Source organism: Hemibagrus wyckioides, linkage group LG14, assembly GCF_019097595.1.
Source record: "Hemibagrus wyckioides isolate EC202008001 linkage group LG14, SWU_Hwy_1.0, whole genome shotgun sequence".
Lineage (NCBI taxonomy): Eukaryota > Metazoa > Chordata > Actinopteri > Siluriformes > Bagridae > Hemibagrus > Hemibagrus wyckioides.
This window is the reverse complement of record NC_080723.1, coordinates 7,985,756-8,000,452: the sequence shown is the minus strand read 5'-3', so window position 1 is coordinate 8,000,452 and position 14,697 is coordinate 7,985,756. Positions and strand designations below refer to the sequence as shown.

General features: G+C 37.1%; 1 protein-coding gene across 2 annotated transcripts; it reads left to right on the top strand.

Moving 5' to 3' along the window:
* The first annotated feature begins 79 nt into the window (after positions 1 to 79).
* fam3c (FAM3 metabolism regulating signaling molecule C) lies at positions 80 to 14,344 on the top strand. Of its 2 annotated transcripts, none has more exons than XM_058407895.1 (10): positions 80 to 237; positions 860 to 928; positions 1,037 to 1,141; positions 4,334 to 4,357; positions 7,136 to 7,259; positions 8,288 to 8,346; positions 8,443 to 8,493; positions 10,231 to 10,315; positions 11,967 to 12,093; positions 12,216 to 14,344. In XM_058407895.1, the coding sequence occupies exons 2-10, from the start codon at positions 913 to 915 to the stop codon at positions 12,303 to 12,305; spliced, it is 681 nt and encodes a 226-aa protein (XP_058263878.1). In that variant the 5' UTR covers positions 80 to 237; positions 860 to 912; the 3' UTR covers positions 12,306 to 14,344. The 2 variants fall into 2 exon arrangements, with proteins under 2 accessions (XP_058263878.1, XP_058263877.1); XM_058407894.1 differs by having other exon boundaries at positions 82 to 241.
* Positions 14,345 to 14,697: the final 353 nt, after the last annotated feature.

Below are 14,697 nucleotides of genomic sequence, written 5' to 3'. Positions count from 1 at the left end.
TAATTGCGCACACTGTACCGTGTACAGACCTGTACACATCACACCGCTTTCATTGCAGTTCCTGTGTCTGTGCGCAGGCTGTAGGTTCCTTAAGCCCCGCCCTTTTTTTGCTTTAGACTACTTCGGTTGGTGAATGGAAGTCCGGTTTATTTGTTTGTTCTTTCTTTTACAGCGTAGTTCTTGCATTCGTGTCATTCAAATATTCTAGCTGTTCAAGTTTTCTCGAGTTTTCCTAAAGTAGGTATGTCTTCAGCACATTTAAGAAACATTTACATTTGTGTTTATGGCTGTCGTGCGTCAAGTAGCTGGTTGCTGGTTTATGCTAACTGGTTTGGTGTTTAATGTGAGTGTAGTTAAACCGGTCTCGCGGCTGTGTAGCTAATATTTTAACTTTACTAATATACAGTGTAAATGCAGTAGCTGCTTCACTGCTGTATCAGGCAGCGTGTCATGTTAACACGGCTGTTAATCTGTATATTACTTTTTTTATATTAACTAGCTGTAGCGTGTTGATGATGTTTATTGCTTTAATTTGATAGTAATTTGACTGTTTCCGCTTCTGAGCTAGCCTTTTTCTACCACAGGTTTGCGAGTGCTAATAGCTAATGGTTTGTTAGTTAGCCTCTGTCTGACGTTTTCTCCTTAACTTCATTTACTTCCCCCAACCCAGATTAACTCTTCATTACTTACTCAGTGTGCTCCTTTATCATTTTCATCCTTTTATATTTTACACTCATTAATAACCAGGCGGGGAATTAGTAAGTGACCGTGTAGTAATGAAATGTGTTTAAAGTTCTTTAGATGAATTACATTTACTGACATGTACTAATACTTACATTATTGTGTTATCATGTTTCAGGAAATTGAATCATTCTTCATCCTCGCAGTTTTACCAATACATTTTTTGCTAAAATGATGAGAACAGGAGGTCTGTCCCCCCTTTTTGTTTATTTTTCCTGATTTTGTTGTTGTTTGTATTTGCTATGGTTTTCAGTTGTTGGTATTAATTCACTATTCTCGTGACATTTAATTACAGGAATATTGAAATTGATTGTCCTGGTTTCTGCCTTCCTCCTGGCAGCTTTCCTGGCTTTTCAGCTCCTGGAAATTAACACGGATATCAGTCTGTCACGTATATTAGGTAAATATAACCTTCCTGTAGTTTCCTGATTGTCGTCTTGTGTGTAGGACCACAAATGTATTAACAAACGTGATGATAACAGAGTAAATACTACGATCAACAGACCAGTCGTCTTTCCAGGATATTAACCTGTTTGATGACAGCAGGAGTGGCAGTTTTTAGTTGAACCAATTCAATTCAGTTATATTTGCATTTTTAACAGTGGAACAAAAGTTTTACAGAACACACACACATATATACATACACACACACACACACACACACACACATACAGTGAAGATAAAAATTTGAGAACTGTAGCACTGTACTGTAAGAACTGTAAGATTATTACAGCTAAAACTTTTGAGGGTACCCTGACAAAAATTTGTAGGCTTCAGCACGTCTTTGACCACACAACATAACTTTCTTCACAGTGATATTGGTCTCCTCTTCCAGTCTCTTCTACAGTTTAGTAACTGTAGTTACAACAATGACACGTCCTCCTCCACCTTTCACTGGCTTTTTTACACACTTTGGGTTGTTTTTTCCTATTTTGATGCCTAATCAAAGTAGGAAAAAAGTTGATGCCTAAATAATGTTTCCTGTTGGACCCAGATAAATTGAACATCACTAAAAGTAAAATTTGGACCAGTCCTCCTCTGTCCACAGAACATGCTGAAAGTGTCGTGGGGCTCTGGAAGTGCTCTTCCTGATCCTCCTCACACAAAGGAGCAGATAACGGTCTTGCTGCTGGGTTGATGCCCTTGTACAGCTCTGTTTAGCTCTTGTGTAATGGCCGTCTCCCACTTTCTCCCCAGTGCTCTTGAAAACTGTGCTGGGTGAGACACCTTTGCAACAGCAAATATGGATGTGCCATCCTGAAGGAGCTGGACTACCTGTGCAACTTAATTCGGTTGTACTGCCTCATGCTATAAGTAGTGACAAAGACACTAACAAAACTGCAAAACCATTCCCCTGTTGTTGCCTCTTTAGTAGTGCAGCTATTGCAGGTGAAGTAGTGACAGGTTGTAACACTTTTAACAATGTATGTATGTACAATGTATGTATGTGCTTGACCCCAAAAAGTCAACACCTGAATTTAACTAAACAAATAGGAGAGAGACTATTAATAGGCCAATTACTGAGTAGCTTGTGGCAGTAAGTAAGGAAGATGCATCCTTTGGTCGTGGAAAATATATTACACTGTTTCAGAAGGATCAGAACTCATGGCTATGTTTAATAGTGAAAGTAAGATTCATATTTATGGCGTTTGGCAGATGCCAGAGCGACATTTATACAACTGAGCAGTTGAGGGTTGGGGGCCTTGCTCAGGGGCCCATCAGTGGCACCTTGCAGGATGTGACATTTGATCTCATAACCTTCTCATCAACACCTTAGTCACTGAGCTACCACATGCACAATGCAAAGTGGACCTAAGGGTTTGGGACTGAACAGTTGTGTAGTCTTAAGAAAACCACTTATCAGTGAGGCTAATTGAAAATAAAAAGGCCGTAATTTGCTGATGAGTCTGATGAGTCCAGAAAACACCAGAATTTGTAGACTCACCAATGAGGAATATCCTTAGAGGGACACACAGACCTTTACATGCTAGACAATGGTACTCTTACTGCTGTTAGGTACCGGGATGAATTCCTCAGAGCCATTGTCAGACCTTATGCTGGTGCAGTGGGCCTTATGTTTACTCAGTGGCGGACCATCAGGGCCAGCAAGGCCTTCTCTGCTGGCCTAAACAGCATTGATCTGAATTACTGACTTGCATTGTAATATATTTAATTTATTTTTCCGTGAATGTGTATTAAATTATTCCCAATAGTCTATTCCCTACATTTAGTCATTAATAGTCTATTCCCTACATCATAGCTTTTCTCTCAGTTGCGCTGCTTCCAGTAGTGTATTTTTATGATAAGAGTATTTATCCAGTCATATTTCAGCTAGTAGCTTATGTGTTGCCCGGCCGTAAGGCCTTCAGAATCAATAGTGCAGGCGCCCAGAGCTTAAAATAGGTGGCAATGAAACTGTTCCATTAACCAATCAGATTTCGAGTTGGCTTCACTGGGGCCATCTAGCAGGCATAAGATTATGTCAGCAATTTCCCGTCCTTTGATTGGATAATCGGAGTAGTCAGAGGCAGCGACCCGCCCATATACAATGTTTCTATATTCTCTGCGTCTCATTTCGGATGCTGCGTCTTCCGGAGATTGCAGTTTGCTGTATATGTCATCAAGAATGACTTTTTGAGAAAAGTAACCCTAATAAAATTGACTATTCCTTGTGAAATACTGTAGACTAATTTCTTTTTTACTTTGTTATTTAACGGTTGATTAGTATCTATTGCCGTGGCGTCTAGGGGCGATTCTAGAATTTTCATTTAAGGGGGGCTCAGCCCCCAATGAGGGTATAATAGTAAAAAATAAATAAATAAAATAAAGGTTTGACTAACAGGGTAGAATGGTAAACTTATTGCAGCATTTCACTGTATTGCATAGATGTGTATAATATTTGAGTACTAAACAAGACAAATACGAGTCTTCCTGATCTCACACACGCGCGCGCGCGCACACACACACACACACACACACACACACACTTGTCCTCTGATCCTCGCTCTGTGACGCCGCGGTCTGCGGATTGAAGAACGCGCTGAAAGACGGGAAGAGCCAAAGTCTGCCGCCGTTTTCATATGAAATTTAAAGGGTGATCACCAATTTGTGTACAGTTTATGGAGAATCCCAGAATTTTAGGAGGGCTGAGTAGAAAATGGCCTAGCGACGTCCAAGGTGGCGTCATAATGATGGTATAGAGGTGGATTAATTCAGGAAGGACACCAGTGTTTACTCCTTGTGCTTGACAATGCCCTCATCTGGCCAGAGTGTGTAAACAGTTTCTGGATGACATGGTATTGATGCCATTAACTGGCCTGGATCTCATGTTCCCCAGATCTAAATTAAATTGAGAAACTCTGGAACAGTATGTATCAGAGCGTCAAACCTACCAAGTAGCACCACTATCTAAAAAATTCATATAAAATTTATAGTCTAATAGTTACATTAATAAATTATTAATTTATTAATTAAATTGTAAAAACTAAATTGTAATTTTACATTCATTGCCATTTCAAATTATTTATTACTTGGCTTAATAAGCATCAGAGCAAAAAGTAAACACTAACATTTTCTTTCTTTTTCTCTGTAGGGAAACCTGGAGTCATTGATGAGTGTGAGTATATTTGTCTTATGCTAACCAAATGTGTATTTTATAATCTGCTAATACTGTAGTTTGAAATGCTAATTCAAAATTTTAAATCGCACTTTGTTTGATATGTGGACATGGAGTAGAAGTTCGCAGAGGTTGTCCCAAAAGGAAATTTAATACATTTAGTAAAATTTAACTATATTTACTAAACAACTACTACATGATTGACATGATTAAAGACCTTGGTGCGGTTTCCTGATCCAGCCATGAGAGTGATTTCAAAATGTTCTTCTTTTGTCATGAAGACATAGTGTTAATTTCTTGAGAGCTTTGGGACACATTGTAAATTTGACCAAAAAAAAGTGCTGTTGGTAGCGACTCATAATAAAATCAGAGATATGTCGAAATATATGAATCAAAGCAAATTCATTTTCAGTACCCACTTAAACTTGTCAGTGCCCTTGCCACTTTAATGAACATTTTTTTAATGAACAGCTTACTGATTAAAAATAAGATAAATAAATAAAAATAGTTTTGGTTCCCTTTGTGTTCAACTGATTTTTGTGAGCTGGTATGTGGCACAGCAAATAGTGTGTCTATTTATATCACCCTGACCAGGATAAAATGGCTATTATGAATTAATGAATGAATTTGCTACTGCATATCTCCATTAATCTAAATGAGTATTATTGCCAGAAGCAAAGCTGTGGGATGTACAGCAATGATAATAAAAAAGACATCTTTCTGCAGTATTAGAGATGCTACAAATTGAAAACATGGAACTGGAAATGGGTTATATGTTTACATGTAAAGATACATTTTTTTTCTGTTTTTAATTGTATTTTTATGCTTTCTATATTTACAATGTGATATTATTACAGTGATGTTCTTCAGTTACAAAAAAACTGTAACTAAATATACAATATGAGATTGGTATTGGCTCGTTTCAGTATGAGTAAAACACAAATTGCAAAATTTATTTAACTCAGCACCAGCAGGGGTCATGGTGGAGCCTTATTCACATGAACATCAGTTTCTCAGAAAAATAACAGCAAAACCTGGAGTGAGAAAAGACTTCCAACTTAAATCATTTACACTGATCAGCCATAACATCATGACCACCTGCCTAATATTGTGTTGGTCTCCCTTTTGCTGCCAAAACTGTTCTGACCTGTTGAGGCATAGACTCCACTTGATCCCTGAAGGTGTGCTGTGGCATCTGGCACCAAGATGTTAGCAGCAGAGTCCTGTAAGTTGCGAGGTGGGGCCTTCATGTTTATTCAGCACATCCCACAGATGCTCGATTAGCTTGAGATCTGGGGAATTTAGAGGCTATGTCAACACCTCAAACTGGTTGTTATGCTCATCAAACCATTCCTGAACCATTTTTGCTTTGTGGCATGGCGCATTATCCTTCTGAAAGCGACCACAGCCATCAGAGAATCCCGTTTCCATTAAAGGGTGTACATGGTGTGCAACAATGCTTAGGTAGGTGGTACAGGTCAAAATAACATCCACATGGATGGCACGACCCAAGGTTTCCTAGCAGAACATTGCCCAAAGCATGACACCGTCTCGGTGGTCCATTTCTGATGCTCACATGCACATTGTTGCCACTTTTGGTGGTGCACAGGAGTCAGCATGGGCACCCTGACTTGTTTGCGGCTATTGCAGTGATGCACTGTGTATTCTGACACCTTTCTATCAGAACCAGCATTAACCTTTTTTAGCAATTTGGGCAACAGTAGCTCGTCTGTTGGATCGGACCACATGGGCCAGTCTTCACGCCCCACGTGCATCAGTGAGCCTTGACTGCCCATGACCCTGTTGCCAGTTCACCACTGTTCCTTCCTTGGACCAGTTTTGATGTATACTGTCCACTGCAGACCGGGAACACCCCACAAGAGCTGCAGTTTTGGAGATGCTCTGATCCAGTTGTCTAGCCATCACAATTTGGCCCTTATCAAACTCGCTCAAATCCTTACGTTTGCCCATTTTCCTGCTTCTAACACATCAACTTTGAGGACTTGATGTTCACTTACTGCCTAATATATCCCACCCACTAACAGGTGCTATGATGAGGAGATAATCAGTGTTATTCACTGCACCTGTCAGTGTTCATAATGTTATGGCTGATTGTAGTAACATAAATTAAGACAGCCTTTTTTTTTTAGCTTGCCAGTCTGTGCTGATAAGGTTCTTTTTAATACTAGAAACATTGTGGGTGTAATTGATAGTTCACAGTGAAACCTGATATCACGGTATGAACAGGATATAGGTGCCAGGTTGCACTTGAGCTGATACAGGGTGTGGTGTGTGCTTTTAATATACTTGCTGCTACAAGTAAATATCTCCTATTTTCCTTTGTTAAATAGAGCTCTTGAATCTCTGTTACACATACACATGGCCTAAACTATGTGGACACCTGACCATCACACAGTGCTCTAACATTATAATTTCCCTTCACTGAGATCAGAAATTCCAGATCAGTGTCTGATCTCAGTAATGTTCTTTTAGCTGAATGATCACAAATCCCCACAGTCACGCTCCAACATCTAGTGGAAAACCTTCTCAGTAGAGTGGAGGTTGTGTGCCCACATACTTTTGGCCTTATAATGTATTATGATTCATTAATAAGTTATATTTTTAAGTGAAATTTCTTTGTAATAACTGCTGGGTCATGCTACTCCAAAAGTAAATTTGACAAATGCCATTATTGTCTTCACTGAAGTAGAACCCAGATTGAAAATACCTATGTATATATTTAAAATGAAGACAATTAACCAAGACTGTTTTCCCTAGCTACAAAGTCAACCCATCACAAATGTGGCCTGTATAAGGCTTGTCCTGAACACCATTTCGCCTTCAAAATGGCCAGTGGAGCTGCCAGTATCGTTGGGCCCAAAGTCTGCTTAGAGGATGAGATGTATGTATCTTCACCATGCCTGGGTATTAGAAAATGTTTTTTTCCAGCTGCACTGTCCACTGTGTGACTCAGGTCAACCTGCAGAAAGGTCCTTTCCATGTATCATTTGATCTACAGAGCTGCTATCCACTCGCCAGTGCTTTTGTGCATGGTACATGCTTCTGCAACTTTTAGGAAGAGTGCTGTTCTCTACAGAGGAATGAGTATAGTTTGTGTGTGCGCTTATAATTTTCAAACCACTGTTTTGCCTAAGCATGCACTACTTGAGAAAATATTTAAAATACTCACAGGCTCACAGTATCTTGGGAAGACAACATTGGCTGGATACTTGTGTACGCAGGTCTGAGTAGTATCCTTGGAGTGTAGAAACAAAGAGCCATTAGTTAAGTGGCCAGTAGGACCACAAAATGACTGTTGGACAGAAGATGGAGACCACTAAGAAGCTAAACACAAACTGTGGTCTGATCAGCCTCGACTGGGTCACCTGGAGAAAGGTGTATAATGATAAAAGATTCAAAATACCTGAGAACTCCAGAATTCAGAGATTCAGTGTTCATACCATGGAATTATTTGGACTTATCCTTGTAAGCAGCAGATGAACTGTTTACATTTTAGAAATTGTCCACTGAGGTTCAAGGTCACAGCAAGATAAAAAAAAATTCTTTAATAGTTTTCTTCCTGATGAAGAATATTTTAAGGGTATTTCAGACAAAACCGTAACAAAAAGGACTAGGCTTGTTTGCAGTTGAAGCATCCCCAACAATGTTGCCGTCTAGCGAGTGTCCAGTATAACCCAGGTTAGGATGGCTCTTTTGGGTTTAGTTTCTCTCAAAGTTTCTTCCTCTTGTCACCTTAGGGAATTTATCTTTGCCTTGCCACTGCCTTGCTCATTAGGCATAAATTTAAGTCTATACCTGGATTTCTGTAATGCTGCTTTGTGACCATTGTTGGAAAAGCTGTAAATAAAATGTAATTGTTAAAATTGAAGTTGTTCTTGATTTACATCTGTCTGTTCTTCCTCTTCTCAGATTGATGAGTGGCGTGAGGAACAATGTTGGAAGGGGTTTGAACATTGCCCTAGTCAATGGTATGGTTTGGTGGTGATGAACAGTTTGGTTTATTATAAAGATTAAAGACTTAATTGAGACAATTCTAATCACTGATGCACCATATATGGTTGTAGGAAAAACTGGCAAGCTCATCAAGACTGAATCCTTTGACATGTGGGGTGGAGGTGAGCATTTTCCTGCATACATTCTCAGTTTTTACCTTTTTTGCTGACATAACATTGTGACAATGTCTTGTTCCACCCTGAAATTCAAGTATATTCATGTTGGTGTCGTTGGAATGCATTACATGATATGGCCCAAACACTGGGTTCATGAATTAAATTTGCTGCTAGCTATTTTAGTCTCCATAACTTTGTCTGTCTAATTGGGTGTTAAGGGGACTAGTGTAATTGTGCAAGGTGCTATGAACGTGTGAATTAATATAGAATTTTACACATTCAGGTCCATACATACACTATATTGCCAAAAGTATTCGCTCACCCATCCAAATAATCAGAATCAGGTGTTCCAATCACTTCCATGGCCACAGGTGTATAAAATCAAGCACCTAGGCATGCAGACTGTTTTTACAAACATTTGTGACCCCTGACCTCAACCCGATAGAACACCTTTGGGATGAATTAGAGTGAAGACTGAGAGCCAGGCCTTCTTGTCCAACATCAGTGTGTGACCTCACAAATGCGCTTCTGGAAGAATGGTCAAAAATTCCCATAAACACACTCCTAAACCTTGTGGACAGCCTTCCCAGAAGAGTTGAAGCTGTTATAGCTGCAAAGGGTGGACTGACGTCATATTGAACCCTATGGATTAGGAATGGGATGTCACTTAAGTTCATATGCGAGTCAAGGCAGGTGAGCGAATACTTTTGGCAATATAGTGTATTTGGACATTTACAAAGTAGCTGTCTCCCACAGTATATTTGAGTTACTTTGAGTTTAAATAATACATATGAGCTCAAAGTGTATACTAATTTGTGAAAATTTACATCCAAATTTGGTAAATGGTATCAGAATTATGGCATTTTAAAAAGACCAAAAGTAATTGGACAGTTGGCTTCTCGGCTGTAGCATGGTCAGGTATGTTATTCCCTCATTGTCACTTACAGGTAATCGTTCAAAGATTTAGAGTTTAATTATTGCACTTTCATCTGGAATCTGTTGCTGGTAGCCATCAATATGAAGTACAGAAAGCTTTGACTTCCAGTGAAGAAAGCCATCCTTGGGTATTTTAGAGTTTCCTTTATAAGGGATGAGTACACTGTTTGCATTCTGGGTGAGCTTTATGGAGTAATGACTCAATAATTAAAAGCATTTTTGTTATTTGTAAGGAAATGTGGTACTGTAGGTTTGTTTTTGGAACTCCATTTTTTGTCAGTGGTTTCCTCCAGTGTTCTAATAGTAGTACTATTGTTCATTCATATTAGTAAACTTTATCTTTGTTCTGCATGTAGGGCTACAAGGTTAACAAAGATGTAAGCAGCAGATCCTTAAGGCAGCTATTTAAAGCAGATGTGCTCAAATGATTTGTTGGGAGCATGATAAATGGGCAGGTGTATGGATCTGAGTGACTTTGACAAGCTGGTATGCAGTGATTAGAATCTACCAAAAGTTGTTTGTGGGGAGTAAAGGCTAGTTCATCTAGTCCAACCCCACAGAAGAGCTACTAGTTTGTAGCACAAACTGCTAGAAAAGTTAATGCTGGCTCTGTCGGAACACACAGCATCCTGCTGCGTATGGGGCAGTGTAGCTGCAGACTGGTCAGAGTGCTTATGCTGGGCTCGTCAAAGAAGTCTAAAAAAAAAAATCATAATTTTATTGAAATTATTGGAACTATTGGATTTTTTATTTTTTTATTTTTTTTATTTAAAATAAATAAATAAAAAAAATCACTTTTTTCCCCAGATGTCAACCCACTTATCCAGTTTTTGAAGGATATTGAAGAAGGAACAGTTGTCATGATGGCCACTTTTGATGACTCCTCTACAAAGTAGGTTTTCTTAAAGGAGAAGGTCACTTCCAGAAAAATATAATTAAAAAAATAATTTATTCATCCCCTTGTCATCCAAGATGTTTGTCTTTCTTTCTTCAGTCGTAAAGTCCTCCTTCTCCACACTAGTAAACACTGGGTCTGTAGTTTCACGTACGTCACGCATGACCTTCCGACATGATTCAAATTCAAATTTTATGTATCAAATACAAAATCATAAACAGTACGACATGTAGCGAAATGCTTTTTATGACTGTCCTTGTTCTAAGAGAAAGAAGAGTAGAAAATATTTAAGTGAATTGACAGTAAAAAATTTAGGAAATAGATAAATAAAGATTTAAAGAAAATAGAAATATACAAAATTTAACAAGTAATAGAAATATAAAAAAAATATGATAAATTAACGTAAAATCCATAAGATATAAGATCAGATTTTTTTTATTTTGTTTTTATATATATATATATATATATATATATATATATATATATATATATATATATATAGATAGATAGATATAGATATGTAAATGATACATACATAATGAGTTAAATATATAGATGTAAAAGACAAATATGAAAATAGTAAATGGTAAAGTGACGGTGCAAAATTATGTAGTAATTTTAAAGAAGGAAAGACATGAATATCATGGATGACAAGGGGGTGAGTAAATTATTTGTAGATTGAACTCCTTTAATTGTTTTCAGTGACGGTAAGTAAATATTTGGATACTATGGCATTTGTTATTTTATATACTTCCAGTACAAATATCCTCTTTTAGTGCTGATCAATTGTTAACAGAATTATATGCGTTCATTAGATTAAACCATTATACGTTTAAAAAGTAAATTCATCAGGAAAAGGACAGATTAGTAAGACAAAAGTGGAAAGTTCATGAATAGAATAAACTAGTGATTGCATAAGCGAACCATGCAAGATTTCACAACTTTGCTCTCAGCCTAATGACGAGGAATCCAGCAGTCACTCTAAAAGACTTGAAAACCTCAGTTACACAGAGCAGTGAACTGCACCACAAATGTCTCCATTCCTACACTTCACACTAAACTCCTCTCCTAAAAAGAAGCAGCACAGAGATGCCTGTCCAAAAGCCTTTATGCAAATCAGAAATCTTTTGGAACAACATCCTTTAAGACAAAACAAAACTCTAGGACAATAAATTCAGCTTTTCTGTGCCAAAAACAATACTGCAAAAGCCTAATTACTTGTTACTATGGATGTCTCAAAGCTGTAACTGCCAGCAAAGTTTTCTACCAAAGCCTTCCCCACATTTCATTTTCATGTTTTTTTTTCTTTATTGAATGAATGCACACATACTATTATACTGTGAATACGCTGTGTGCACATTTAAAGTGGATATTTGTACTGAAGTGGATATTTAAAAACAAAAACAGCAGTTTCTGAATACTTACTTCCTCCAAATTAGGAATAATTGAAGTACATCTGTTTATAGAATTATTTATTTAGAAATTATTTAATTCAAGAATTATTCTAAAAGGTTGACTTCATCTAAAAAGCAATTTAAAGAACAGAGTTCCAAACCTAGAGTACACAGATTTACTTGGGAGATCTGCTTTCAGGGCATACCTTATTGGTAATATTCATTTATAACCTTCTTTTTCCTCTTTTAAACAGACTTAATAGTGAGGCAAGGAAGTTAATATCAGCACTAGGCAGCTCCTATATCAATTCATTGAGCTTCAGGGACAACTGGCTCTTCGTCGGAGGAAAAGGGATCAAAACAAAGAGTCCTTTTGAGCAGGTGAATTTTCATTATCCTCATCACTATCAGACAACAGCATGGCTCAGAAATGATTTCAAATTCCTTTTCCTTTCTTCAGTGTTGCTTTACATAAAGTCTTTAAATTGTTCTAATGTTCTCAGTACATCAAGAACAATGCCGAAACCAACAAGTATGAAGGCTGGCCAGAAGTTCTGGAAATGGAGGGCTGCATTCCTCAGAAACAGGACTGATGTCCTTGTATCGTTCTTCTTGGACCAAATGAAGTAGTGTCAGAAACAAAAGCTCTTCCATAGAACTCATTTTTTACTATATGCAAAATACCCTAGATTCTTAACTTAAAGAAACTTAACATCTGAGAGGCAAGCAGTATAAAGTGCTTTTGGTCATACAGTGTTTCATAGCAACCCACAATCATCAAATTAGGTATCAGAATTGTAGAAAAATATAATGAGTATCACAGAGCTATGATTTTGTGAATTGAGATTTTAGTAGTATGTTAGCATTGTCCAGCCTGAGCATAGCTACGAAATAAATATTGATGGTGGAAAACAAAACATTCATAGGCAGGACATATACAGTCAAGAACATACAGTATAAAAATGGTACCTGGTAGTTGCCCTCTGTATTACTGAAATGGTTTGCTATGTAAATATAAGATTTTTAAAAATATATATTGTGCCTAAAAATTAAAAAGGTGAGAATGTTGTACATTTTATGTTGATAGAATGTGAAACTGGTGCAGACAGCTACTGCTGTGGTTTCTAGGGCAGGTTTTTGTTTTGCTTTTTGGAAAGCTTGTATTTTTTTTATATATATATATATATATATATATATATATATATATATATATATATATATTAGTATACATTCTGAGGTGAAATGGGTAACTGTTTTGCTTGAGTAATGATTTTACTCATAACATATTGAATAGTCCTATGTCTGCTCTTTTGCTGGGGTTTTCTTTGTTTTTCTTATCTTTTTAATAACTATGAAGAATTATTTTGACCATCACAAACTAAAGTCCTTTTGTTAATTTGCTCATTGCACTTTAATCAAGCTTCTAGATATTTGTAAAAATTGTTTAGGTTCAGTTTTATATTTAAATGCTTTACTGCTCATATTTTCTGTTTGCAAGGATTGGATTAAAACTTTTATCTTTTGATTACTTGGGTGTTTGGATGCAAGTGAATGTTAAAATTAAGTTATTTTATGAACATATGCAGCCCTGCTATTTTATTGCTTTATTTTCTGTTGCAGTTAGGATGGTGAACTGCAGTACTGAAGGGCACCAACATGACAGAGTCTTTGGCTAGTGGTAGAAATGGAAAAACACAAAGCTTGTTAGAGTGATGGCCCTCCAGGGTGTGTCTGAAGTGTTTTGAGCAAAATGAATTTCTGAAAAATTAATTCCATACTTGTTTATTTTCAGTGTTGTAAAGACAGCATATTGGCCACATGAAACAATTAGTATTTATGAACATTTCTGTGGCACTAAACAGAATCAGAAGTATTTTTCTTCGATGTTCAAACCCAGCCTGGGACCTGATGTGCTGCATGTTACATCTCTTACACTAATGGACTTACAAACTCTCAGCCTCAGTCTTAAAGGTTCAGCAATTTGCTTATTTGTATCCTTCAGTCTGCTTACATCTCCATAAACAGACCTTTTAAGGCTGGTGAGTCTTTTCAGTATTTATATTTCTCACCATCACAACAGCTGTGGAAATGAACATATCTAAATATTTTTCCATTTATAAAAATATTAGTAGGTTCACATGTGCCTTGAAAGACAAAGATTGATTTGGTGTGTGACCATAATAGATCAGGCAGCATGGAATATTTGCACGGAGTATTTGCAAGGAAGTACTGTGCAACTTAATATTGACTTTCAGGTTATTACTGTTCACTGATTTTAACAGTGGAATTTCTTTGCTTGTGCCTAAAACTTTTGCATGGTACAGAAGGTTCCTTACATCAGTTTCCTCTCCTGCTATGTTGCAGCTAATACTTTTAGTATTTAACTAAAATGTGTTCGATACCACCCCCAAGGGGGGGTGCATGCACACAGCTCTGCATTGACTGTATTGTAATCTGCAAATTAATTCTCTGACTGCTATTAAACACAACATCTTGCCATCCTTCCTCCACTAAAACTGTGATTTGAAGTTGTTGATTTGTCGACGTTAGATGGGAACCAGTGATGTGCCTTATTTTACATATCTACAAAGGATATGTGCCCACATAAAAAATAAACTCACTTGTAACCTGATACGATTCTGTATTGCATTTTTGTTTCTCAGTTGCACCAACACACTTGATTGAACATTAATGTTGCATGCACATGGACATGGTTTCTCACAGACGCCCACATTTCATTTCAAGTAACACTTCTTTTGCCCTTCCTTCCTCTGTGGTCTTGCAGCCTATTTTTGCTAGCTGAACAACTTTTAAATACTTTTTATATTTAATTACAAAATTATAAAATCTGTTGATTCTGTCACTGACTAATAAGGAAATAAAAAGACCAAAACAGTTTGCATTAAATACAAAATAAACATGATAATGTAACGACATTTGATATTTGGTTCTAAAATATTTCTGGCCAATCACTTGCACTTGTAA